General features: G+C 36.5%; 1 protein-coding gene across 3 annotated transcripts in view; it reads left to right on the forward strand.

Moving 5' to 3' along the window:
- LOC150084402 (NADH dehydrogenase [ubiquinone] 1 alpha subcomplex assembly factor 8-like) overlaps positions 1-13,248 on the forward strand; it is a 69,068-nt gene that overhangs the window by 20,793 nt on the left and 35,027 nt on the right. For all 3 annotated transcript variants that reach the window (XM_090376039.1, XM_090376040.1, XM_090376038.1), the window contains exon 2: positions 8,932-9,018. In XM_090376039.1, coding sequence (XP_090232165.1) covers positions 8,947-9,018 — 72 coding nt within the window. In that variant the 5' untranslated portion in view covers positions 8,932-8,946. The remainder of the gene's footprint in view (positions 1-8,931; positions 9,019-13,248) is intronic.

Here is a 13,248-nt window from a genome sequence, read left to right on the forward strand (position 1 = left end):
TACAGTGAATTACCAGAGGTTTTGAACATTTAGCTTCTTCACAAACCTTAAAAATTTGTCCAACTAATCCTTTCCCCGTTCCACACAATCAGTTGTGACACATTTTAACTGATTCCATTGCAAATTGTACTGTGTTAGCGTTTTCTCAACTTCCTTGAAGATATCTTTGTCTGTAGTTGTTCCATGCAGACTATTCATAGAAGCTAATTCTTCAGTAACCTCAAACTCAGTATTGACTCCTCGAATAAACAGCAACAATTGGGCAGTATCAGTACTGTCTGTAGACTCATCAAGAGCCAACGAAAACCACTTGAAATTTTTTGCCTTGTCTTTTAATTGACTCTTGATGTGGCTCCCGATGTCCTCAACTCTTCTAACAGTTGTTCTTGCTGAAAGACTGACAGATCAAAACAAATCCATTTTCTCTGGACACGTTTCTTTGCCTCCCACAAGCAAACATGATTTTATTAATTCACCATCGGTAAATGGTTTCCTTTTCTTGGCTAATAAATGAGCTATTCGTAAGCTTACTTTAGTTACTGCTTCATTATCATTTTTTATTTTAACGAATAAATTGTGTTGTTATGATGCATTACGTTTTAAACTTTCCAATTTTAGCTTCCGTTGATTTTCTGTGAGTTTTGAATATTGTGCCGCGTGCTTAGTTTGGTAATGACGACGTATATTGTACCCTTTTTCGCACAGCTATTGTGTCATTATATAATAAACATGATACTTTGTCATTTATTTCTATGACAAAATAATTCACACTCCATTCAGCTTTAAAAGCACAACATTCAGAGTCCACTTTTCTCTTCATATTTGGTCTTGAGGGTGACATGGAAACGGTGGGTAATAAATAAAAGGAAAAAAAAAGGTCGCAGTGCGCCGTGACAGACAATACCACGTGCGTCGCTAAAGCAAAACTGAGAGAAATGCTGGCAACACTTGTTCTACGGTAGACAACAGAATGCGAATATGCGACGCCAGTAGCGCCACGTGCAGTCATTATTCTCAACTCGACTATCGGCTATTGCAGCGCGTAATTTGATTTATTTTTAATTTTTTTCATGTAAAAAACAATATTAACCTGCGGGCTGGATTAAAAAGAGGGGGCAGGCCGGATTTCAGTTTGCCGACCCCTGGACTAGACAAAGACAGTTGCAAATTTAAAATTGAGAAAGAAGTTCAACAAGGATAGACAATATCTCCAAAGTTGCTTACTGCTCCCCTTGAAGAAGCTTTCAGAAGATTGGACTTGTCGCAGAAAGGAGTCAATGTGAATGGAAAGTACCTAAACTATTTACAATTTGCAGATAATATTATGATAATAAGCCACGATCCTGAAGAATTAGAGGAAAACCTTAATCAGTTATGCAGAGTTAGTAAGGATTTTGAACTAAAGATGAATGTGGTTAAAACAAAATTAATGATGAACAAGCATGCCACAGGAAGGGCTATAATCATTGAAGGAGCAGAAATTGAAAAGATGGATTCATATACTTATCTTGGACAAGTCATTAAATGTAATAATGATAAATGGCTGGAAGTCAAGAGAAGAATAAATTTCAGATGAAATTTCAGCATTCAGGAAATATAGTCACATACTGAGGAGCAATATCCCAATTCCTCTGAAATGTAAAATAATGAACCAGTGTATACTTCCCGCCATGACTTAGGGATGTGAATCTTGCACACTTGCCAAAAGAATGGAGGAGAAGCTGAAAACTACACAGCAAAGAATGGAATGAATTATATTAGGAATCAGACTGCTGGTTAAGAAGTGAAACACATGGACTAGGCAGCAAACTCAAGTAAAGGACATTCTTGTCAAAAATAAAGAACTGAAATGGACCTGAGCAGGATACATAGCTCGAAGACGTGATGACAGATGGACAAAGAAAATAACAGAATAGTACCCAAGAGGAGCTAAAAGAAAACCAGTAAGACAACAACCGAAATGAACAGATGAAATTCAAGAGTTCGTGGGCAGTAAATGGATGGCCATTACACAAAACTGAAGAAACTGGAAAGTTGCTGGAAAGGCCTTCATCCTACAGTGGATTGAAAATGGCTGATGATGATGAAACTAAATTAAAAATATCAAACAAAAAGAAATTGGAGGAACAATTAATAATAATAATAAATTTTTTGTCATAATTTTTAGAATTTTCCAGGTCTCATCCCCCAGCTTGAAAGACAGATACTTGGTGTATGGTGTTTGACAGATGCAACATGAATGTCTTTATTTTTGTCAGCTCTTTGCTTTTAGCTAGTGAAACAAAAACTCTGTGGCAATATTAAACAACTGTTGCTAACATCTCACAGACTCCAGTGCAAATAAGAATTACCTAGAAGAAAGATGCTTTTGCTCACCTGGTATCTGTTAAATGCCAAACAAAAAATTAATGTCTCATAATTCATAGTATATCAGAATGAAAACAGAAAATGCTGTATAACCAGTTAGGGATACTGGTGAGCAAAGGTACATGAGAGGATTTAATTTACAAAATTTAAAAAAAAAAATTGTGCCGTTGATTGGAAACAAGATGAGTGGAACAGTACAAATTTGTACCTTAACAGATATGTTATTTGAAATAACCTTGAAAAATGTAAATATACATACGTAGTGCTAAAAATGTAAGTAGCACTGATTTGTAAACAGAATGTAATAGTCTGGTTATTCTTTTCTGAGAGAGTGAATATATATAATTAATCATAAAACTCATAAAATTGCTTCTTTAAAATTCAAATTCAGACATTTTGCTTACAAGTCTGACTTTTCAAATATCTGCATTGAACTGAAGTAGTGTGTATTTATAATAATATTAATTAATTTCCTTGTGTATGGATTTAATTTTATACGCATTAAATACTACAAATAAGTACCAACAATTAAATTAAGCATTTATAGTTGTTTTTGAAATTTCTCTATTAATATAAATAATGCAATGTGATAATTAGGTATAACTGATTTTTATCATGGAGCCTCTGTCCCATGGCTATTCTCAATGTCATCTTTCTTGGAGTTACAAGAATGTGAAATGAAATAATCTGTGTTATTTATTTTCCTTGATTTTACTACTCATTTAAATCATCTTCCTAATATTTACCAAGATTGTGTCAATAAAATTATCCTTCTGTGGTTGAACTCCTTTATTCCTCATTCTATCCCAAGCTCTTGTCCATTATCAAACCATGATTTTATAATAAATGTGCCAAGGCTATTCAAAATAAGACTATGGGATAACACAGTTAGCTTTTGTCCAAATTCCCAGCTTCATTTTCTGCCTACACTAAAGCTTGCAGCAGTTATAAACAAGTTATAAAAAATTAAATCTTATCCAGATGGACTAATGTTTAGATGAGAAACATCTACCCATTCATATTTCTATACCTGTGTTACATCCTGATTGTTTTATTGCTTCCTCATCTAAAGATAAAGTTGACATTAGCATAACTGGTTTTGTTCTAACTCTTGCATTGGTGATCTCAGTAATTTCCTGCATCGCATTAGTGTACCAAGCACATTTCCCAGATATTGACTGGAATTTGTGGGTTGGGCACTCTCACACTAGCAAGGCTTTTGTGGATTTATTGGATGATTGTTTTCTACATCAGCATGTTAGGGAGGCAACTAGAGGGAGTAATAATCTTGATCTGATTATCAGTAGTGATTCTTCATGCATTAAGAATCAGCAGATAAAGGAACCACTAGGTGGCAGTGATCATAGTGTGCTCAAGTGGGATTTACTCAAAGAGGTAACTGCTATATTTAAACTCTATACGGTGGGACGAATTGATGATGTTACCAACAGCAAATTCAAAATGGGAGGCATTCAAAGAATTCATCTTGGAAGCTACTAGGCTTTACATACCAACTGAGAAATATTGTTTAAGGTTTAGGCCTAAATGGATGTCAGATGAACTAATGAGACATGTGGCAGAGAAGAAAAATGCATGGGATACATATAAATTAACACGCGACACAGAAGCCTATGATAGATATAAGCTGGTCTGTAACCAAGTCACAAAGGAGGTTGGGCAGGCAAAGGCAGATTATGAGACATCTTTGGCAAAGGATGCAAAGAAAAACAGTAAAGAGTTCTTTACCTACGTAAACTCTAGAAGGAAAGGGATGAATCAGATTGGTCCACTGGATATTGATGGTTCAACTGTTGATGATCCTGCTCAGGTGACTAACAAACTAAATGAGTATTTTGCATCTACATTCACACATGAGTTATTCGGGGAGGGGAATGACAGAGGTGAATTAAGTTCTGGCAGTGAGCTAGATGATTTTGTAATAACTGATAGGGAAGTGGAGTAGAAATTGTTGAAGATAAACATAAAAAAGGCAACCAGTGTGGATGAGATTTATCTATCAGGCTATATTAAAGGAGGCAGCAAAGGAAGTAAGCAAACCCTTAGCCATAATTATGAGAGCTTCCTTGGACTCAGAGGAGGTACCCATGGACTGGAGATGTGCAAATGTGACCCCAATTCACAAAGGAGGATCAAAGTGTGACACAAGTAATTATAGACCTGTTAGTTTAACTTCTGTTCCAGGAAAATTAATGGAGGCACTGGTTAAAGAAGTATTGCAGGACCATCTAGACAAGACTTCAGTTATAGGTCGGACACAGCATGGTTTTGTTAAGGGAAAGTCTTGTCTGGCCAATTTGATTGGATACTATGATGTGGTCACAAAGGGACTGGATGCAGGGAATAACTTTGATATCATATATTTGGATCTTAGAAAGGCTTTTGATACTGTTGCACATGGAAGACTGCTGCACAAATTGGAGCAGTGTGGCATTGGAGGCAAATTGCTGCAATGGATAAAAGGATGGTTGAGTGGGAGAAGACAGAGAGTGGTAATCAATGGACACTGCTCATCGTGGACTAATGTTATTAGTGGAGTCCCTCGGGGTTCAGTGTTGGGTCCATTGTTGTTTTCTGTATTTATAAATTATGTTGGTGATGGTATATCAGGCTTAATATCTAAGTTTGCAGACGAAGGTTGGTAGGGTTAAGGACACTAATGACAGTATGCTGTTCCAACAGGATCTAGAAAAGTTGAGCAGATGGGCTGAGAGGTGGAAAATGAAGTTTAACATTGAGAAATGTAAAGTACTACATATGGGAAGCAGTAGCTCCAGTAGAGAATGAAAAGAACCTAGGGTAATTGTGCAGGCACATATGAAGTTTTCTGAGCAATGCAGACGGTCTGCAAGAGTATCTCATGGTGCCTTGTCAATGATATACATGAGTTTTTCTAGCAGGGATAAGGAGGTGATTATCCCCTTGTATAAGACAATAGTCAGGCCACACCTTGAGTACTTTATACATGTCTGGAGGCCTCATTTTAAGAAGGATGTAGAGCTGTTGGAATGAGTACAGAGAAGGGTAACAAGATTAGTGAATGGAATAAAGGGTTGCTTTTACGAAGAAAGGCTTAAATTTTGCAGATTACAGTGTCTGGAGACCTCGCACCTGCGAGGTGATCTGATTGAGGTGTGAAAGCCTTGAATGGTTTGAGCATGCTCAGTGCTGATGTTAGTCTTCCTCTTTCTCAGAATAATCACCTGAGAGGGCATAAATTCAAATTGATGAAAGAGAGTTGTAGGATAGATGTGCAGAAGTTTTCCTTTAGCCAGCGGGTAGTTGATTGGTGGAACAGACTTCCGTCTTTTGTTGCGGAAGTTGATAGCCTAAATAAATTTAAGGCTGAGCTGAGCAGGCATTTGGAATGGAAGGAGGGGTGAAATGGGAGTTTTTTTTTTTTTTTTTGGCTGATGCTGCATAAGCTTGCTTTCTTGCACCATATGCCTCTACTGATGCTAACATTTCAGTTCAGTGCCTCTGTCAGTCTTCCAACAGAAAGGCATTGGAAGAATTCTAAATATCTTCTTGATGCAAAGACATCGCCAGGTCCTGGTAGCATTTCTTTACTTGTTCCTAAAACAATTACTTGGTTTAAATCACAGGGAAGTAATACTAATATGGATTCTATCATTGTCATTCTGCTGGTGATCTCTTGACCGATGTTACTCATCTTGGACAAATTCAATGACGAAAGTTAAGTTTGCAGAAACTCAAACAGTTTCTCTTGGCCTAGCTAAGGATTATTTGATATAAAGTCTTCTAAACAAGCATCCATTTTATGGTTTACCTTCAGTTTTTTCTCTCATCACTCAGTACACAAACTCGTAAATGGTTCTCCATCACTTTACTTTTGCATCATCCCAACTAATGCTGAAGTTGGCCTGAGGTCTTTTCTTTCACTTGTTCTTTTCTTCTCGTATATTAATTACCTCCTCCTTCCACTGACCCAAAATCCTTTCCTATTGATAGTAAACATCACACCTTCCATTTTCTCATTCCATTCTGTTCCATATATTTGTCATTGAGTGTGCATTCCTTTTATATCCGAAGTTTAACTAATGTAGTGTTAGTGCTATAGCATCAGGTTGTATGTAGCTGAATATTTGAAGCAAACAAAGTTTGCTTAGAAGCCGCCATCACTGTATAGCTTTCACCTCATGAATCTCTTCAAAGTATGAGATGATTGCTTCTGATATGCAGTATAATGCTGTAGAATTAGCAGTTTCTTAGTTGTTTATATATATTCTGTTACATGAAGCTATTGCTTCAAGTGTGTATATATATATAATGTGTGTGTGTATATATATATATATATATATATATATATATATATATAAACTTAAGTGAGAATAATGATAAAAAATAAATAAAAATGCCAGCAGCATGGCAAGACAGAAGAGCAAAAATTGTGAAATTATACATAACGATCAAACCAACAGGGAGGGAAGAGAATAAAATTATTGCAGCAGAAACTCTCAAAGATATTTAGAAGTCTAAATATAAAGATAATAAAATATAATCAATTAAAATTTGAATAGCCAATTAAATGAAATTTAATGGCGCCCCCTCTGACAGGCACCAGATCTAAATTTATGTGAAATATCACGAACAGAGATGTGAACAACTACAATAAAATAAAATAAAATAAAAACAGAAATAGACTGACCATTATGCCCTATCTCAACAGAGGACCACAAGGCCAATAATGGTCAGGGAATCGCTGCATTTCGATCGCTAGCCAAATCGCCACAAAAGCTAATCAATCTAAAAATCAGTCCACCATCTGATCCCTAGATTGAACCGCCAATGCAGAGGACTTGAATAGCGGTGGTCCTGATGCAGCGAAAATTAAAAATAGGACAGATACAAGCACTCAAATGCAAAGCCACACCACTGACAAAAGTAATCTTAACCAGGTTATATAGGCAAAACATGAACTATGGATGGCAGCACAGGCGCAGCGTTAGCAAATCAGCCCACTACTGTCATGTGATATACTTATATTTGAATAATGTTTGAAATAATTGAAAACTGAATCTTACATAAAAAAGGGGTAAAGCATACATCAGAGGCAGCAAAAAGCATTTTCCTCTACATGACACTTGAGATATAAACTTAAGTGAGAATAATGATAAAACATAAATAAAAATGCCAGCAGCATGGCAAGACAGAAGAGCGAAAATTGTGAAATTATACATAACGATCAAACCAACAGGGAGGGAAGAAAATAAAATTATTGCAGCAGAAACTCTTGAAGATAATTTAGAAGTCTAAATACAAAGATAAAATATAATCAATTAAATTTTGAATAGCCAATTAAATGAAATTTAACGGCGCCCCCTCTGACGGGCACCAGATCGAAATTTATGTGAAATATCACGAGCAGAGATGTGAACAACTACAATAAAATAAAATAAAATAAAAACAGAAATAGACTGACCATTATGCCCCATCTCAACAGAGGACCACAAGGCCAATTGCTGCCATCCATAGTTAATGTTTTGCCTATATAACCTGGTTAAGATTACTTTTGTCAGTGGTGTGGCTTTGCATTTGAGTGCTTGTATCTGTCCTATTTTTAATTTTCGCTGCATCAGGACCACCGCTATTCAAGTCCTCTGCATCGGCGGTTCGATCTGGGGATCGGATGGTGGACTGATCTTTTGATCGATTCGCCTTTGCGGCGATTTTGGCTAGCGATCGAAATGCAGCGATTCCCTAACCATTATTGGCCTTGTTCACATCTCTGCTCGTGATATTTCACATAAATTTGGACCTGGTGCCCGTCAGAGGGGGCGCCGTTAAATTTCATTTAATTGGCTATTCAAAATTTAATTGATTATATTTTATTATCTTTGTATTTAGACTTCTAAATTATCTTCGAGAGTTTCTGCTGCAATAATTTTATTCTCTTCCCTCCCTGTTGGTTTGATCATTATGTATAATTTCACAATTTTTGCTCTTCTGTCTTGCCATGCTGCTGGCATTTTTATTTATTTTTTATCATTATTCTCACTTAAGTTTATATCTCAAGCGTCATGTAGAGGAAAATGATTTTTGCTGCCTCTGATGTATGCTTTACCCCTTTTTTATGTAAGATTCAGTTTTCAATTATTTCAAACATTATTCAAATATAAGTGTGTGTGTGTGTGTGTGTGTGTGTGTGTGTGTGTGTGTGTGTGTGTGTGTGTGTGTGTGTGTGTGTGTGTGTGTGTGTGTGTGTGTAAAGATATATATGTGTATGTATATATATATATAATCAATAACTTCAAAAATTGCATCAGATCCTAATTTTAATTGGTATTGTCAACTATTTGTAATATGACCATGGAAGTAACCATTTCTTCCTAAGGGTAAGATACCCCAGTACATGTTGGAGGATAGTAAATTTTTATATTATAATATAATATGAAAATTATCAACACCTGAAAGATTCCCAGTACTATTAAATATCCCCTGATATTTGTATAAAATAGTTTTCTTAAATAAATTTTTAACATAAAAATAGGCCTCCAGTATTAACCAGCTGACCTTATTTATTAGCTATCCTTCTTAACAATGAAATCTGTGGAGATGGCAAAAATACAGTTTAGGAGGTATCCTCGAGCATTTTCCCAATGTGCAAATGAGGTAATATATATCATTTTACCAAAATTTGTTCTTTCTTGAAATAGTGTTGATTTAAAATATGAATCTTTCTATCCTTACTCCTTTTATTTCCACTATACTGATTACTTGTTTTATGTAAGGTGATTTGATTTTGTATATTTTTTATAAGTCTAAAATATTGCCATTATATTCTAGATTGGAAAGGAGTTAGCAATTATTGAAGTGACCAGAGGACACCTCAGTAATTCAAGAAAAATTCTATAGTTTGAAAATTGTCATTATCTTTGCATTTTTGACACCAGTGCAACCCAAAATAGATAATACACCATAAATATCAATAAGTAGAAACAGTAGTTTTAATCATGCAGTAAATTTCTTATAGAATGATATACATTCATCTTTTAATTTTTATATAATGTACACTTCATGTATTAGCAGAAATATATTCAGATATTAGCTTATAGCTTTGAAAATTCAGTGTGCACTTGGTTAGATACTCCTGATCAGTGTGTATATATACTACATATATAATCTATACGGAGCATGCCGTTAATACATAATTGATATGGGAAATATCAATTATGTATTAACTTAAAATGGGAAAAATAAATTGAAAATGTTCTGTACAGTGTTTTTTTCCCCAATACTCATATAACAAGGTATTTGCAGTTAAAGATTAAAAATAGGACAGATACAGATATTGCATACAGTGATTTGCACTAAAAAGGCAGTTTGAAAGTATGGTTCCATTCAAATCACACATGCACAGTGTGCAAACCATATTCTCAGCAGCTGTAACATATCAGCTCTCAGGAATATAAAGGAAGATCATTCCATCTTGTAATGAAAATGGATGGTGAATGATGGAAGAATTGACACTGATGGGTTGGCTAATGAGTATTATGGCATATATCTCATCTTGGGACAGTCTGGTGCCATCTGAGGCAACTAGAGGGAGTAATACTCTTGATCTGATTATTAGTAGTGATTCTTCATGCATCAAGAATCTGCAGATAAAGGAACCACTAGGTGGCAGTGATCACAGTGTGCTGAAGTGGGATTTACTCAAGGAGGTAACTACCATCAGAGGTAAAGGGAAGGGTTTTTGCTTTCTTAAAGGCGACTATGATGGTCTGAGACAGTATTTAAATTCTATACAGTGGGACCAACTGATGATGTTACCAACAGCAAATTCAAAATGGGAAGCATTCAAGGAACTAATCTTGGAAGCTACCAGGCTTTACATACCAACCAAGAAATATTGTTCAAGGTTCAGGCCTAAATGGTTGTCAGATGAACTAATGAGACATATGGCAGAGAAGAAAAATGCATGGGATACATACAAATTAATGGGTGACATGGAAGCCTATGATAGATATAAGTTGGTCTGTAACCAAGTCACAAAGGAGATTAGGCAGGCAAAGGCAGATTATGAGAAATCCTTGGCAAAGGATGCAAAGAAAAACAGAAAAGAGTTCTTTACCTATTTAAACTCAAGAAGGAAAGGGATGAATCAGATTGGTCCACTGGATGTTGATGGTTCAACAGTTGAGGATCCTGCTCAGGTGGCTAACAATCTAAACGAGTATTTTGCATCTACATTCACACATGAGGAGTTATTCAGGAAGGGGAATGTCGTAGGTGAAGTAAACATTGGCAGTGAGCTAGATGATTTTCTAATAACTGAGAGGAAAGTGGAGGAGAAATTGTTGAGGATAAACATAAAAAAGGCACCCGGGGTGGATGGGATTTATCCAGTTATATTAAAGGAGGCAGCAAAGGAAGTAAGCAAACCCCTAGCCATAATTATGAGAGCTTCTTTGGACTCAGGGGAGGTACCCATAGACTGGAGATGTGCGAATGTAACCCCAATTCACCAAGGAGGAACAAAGGCTGACACAAGTAACTATAGACCTGTTAGTTTAACTTCGGTTCCAGGAAAATTAATGGAGGCACTGGTTAAAGAAGCACTGCAGGATCATCTAGACAAGAATTCAGTTATAGCTCAGACACAGCATGGTTTTGTTAAGGGCAGGTCTTGTCTGACCAATTTGATTGGATACTATGATGTAGTCACAAAAGAACTGGATGCAGGGAATAACTTTGATATTATATATTTGTATCTTAGAAAGGCTTTTGATACTGTTGCGCATGGAAGACTGCTGCACAAATTGGAGCAGTGTGGCATTGGAGGCAAATTGCTACTATGGATAAAGGGATGGTTGAGTGGCAGGAGACAGAGAGTGGTAATCAATGGACACTGCTCAACGTGGACTAATGTTATTAGTGGAGTTCCTCAGGGTTCGGTGTTGGGTCCATTGTTGTTTTCTGTATTTATAAATGATATTGATGATGGTATATCAAGCTTAATGTCCAAGTTTGCAGACGATACAAAGGTTGGCAGGGTTGTTAAGGACACTACTGATACTATGCTGCTGCAACAGGATCTGGAAAGGTTGAGCAGATGGGCTGAGAGGTGGCAAATGAAGTTTAACATTGACAAATGTAAAGTACTACATATGGGAAACAGTAACCCCAGATTAACGTATCAACTCTGTGGTACTACGCTGACAGTGGTAGAGAATGAAAAGGACCTGGGGGTAATTGTGCAGGCAGATATGAAGTTCTCTGAGCAGTGCAGACGAGCTGCAAGAGTAGCTCATAGTGTCTTGTCAATGATATACAGGAATTTTGCTAGCAGGGATAAGGAGGTGATTATCCCCTTGTATAAGGCAATGGTCAGGTCACACCTTGAGTACTGTGTACAGGTCTGGAGGCCTCATTTCAAGAAGGATGTAGAGCTGCTGGAACGAGTACAGAGAAGGGCAACAAGATTAGTGAATGGAACAAAGGGTTGCTCTTACGAAGAAAGGCTTAAGTTTTGCAAATTACAGAGTCTGGAGACTAGGCATCGGCGAGGTGACCTGATAGAGGTGTATAAGGCTTTGAATGGCTTGAGCATGCTCAATGCCGATGGGATTCTTCCTCTTGCTCAGAATAATCACCTGAGAGGGCATAAATTCAAATTGAGGAAGGACGGATGTCGGATAGATGTGCGGAAATTTGCCTTTAGCCAGCGGGCAGTTGGTTTGTGGAATAGACTTCCATCACTTGTTGTTGAAGTTGATAGCCTAAACAAATTTAAGGCTCAGCTGGACAGGTATTTCGAACGAAACGGAGGGGTGAAATGGGAGTAGTGGTTGTGTTTTTTTTTTTTTTTTTTTTTTTTGGCTGATGCTGAATAAGCTTGCTTTCTTGCATCATATGCCTCTACTATTGCTAATGCTAATTTTATCTAGTTGCCCTTAAGAGTTGAGCTCTCTTAACTTGTTTGGTTAAGAGTGAAAGTGAACCATACCATCTTTCATCACCTTATGAGAGAAATTGGTATGTGCCAATATCACTTTTGCCACGTTGAAGAACTGTTTCCTGAAGATTATGAATATCATGTCCTACTGTGATTGGATTCTGCAACAACAGGTTACCAATGGCCAGTTTCCTGAGGGCATCCTGTTCAGAGCATTTGTCCTTCCCATTCTGGAGTTCTTGCGGATATGGAACTCATATACAATACATCTCAAAAACCAGCTCAAAATGATACGAAGGAAGTTCATTATTCTTTTCATTTTTACAGTGCAACCGTGATATACTGCACCTTTATAATATGGTTTCAGATATAACATGAGTGTGATCATGTCTCTCAATAAAGGATGTAAACAAAATACAGCTTATTGCAAATTGGAAATTTTACAATAGACACTAGCAGTTGCAAACTCTTTACTTCACAGAATGGAACCATCTACTGTGATGGTTTCTGAAGTGTAGACTACAGAGTAATTGTATTCTCTTCTGCAATATATTCCCTCAATCAAACAATTAAATTTCTATTAAAAAACAGAAGTTACCAGAAATCAATTACTCTAGATGTTGATATTGTTTTCAAGGATGAAATCACATTCAGAATGACAAAAACTGCTAAAGGCATAATGCTGCATTTTTCATGAATGGACAAACAGTTTGTATATTTTTACTGTTACTGGCCACAGTTAGTGTTCTCTGTAGTTATATTACAGAATTTATTTGTGTTGTTTATAACCCAAAGTATAACATATCCTTAATTGGGAAAGTCCCATAGTCTGACCCAAAATGCAACCCAGCTGCATTACACTATTTTCTATGGAAAGTGAGTTCTGAGTGATTTCCATAACTTTAAGGGTACCTGTTAGAAAAAACAATGCTTTTTATTGTTGC

Source organism: Mastigoproctus giganteus, chromosome 6 (assembly GCF_048544385.1).
Source record: "Mastigoproctus giganteus isolate SK-2022 chromosome 6, ASM4854438v1, whole genome shotgun sequence".
NCBI classification, from domain to species: Eukaryota; Metazoa; Arthropoda; class Arachnida; order Uropygi; family Thelyphonidae; genus Mastigoproctus; species Mastigoproctus giganteus.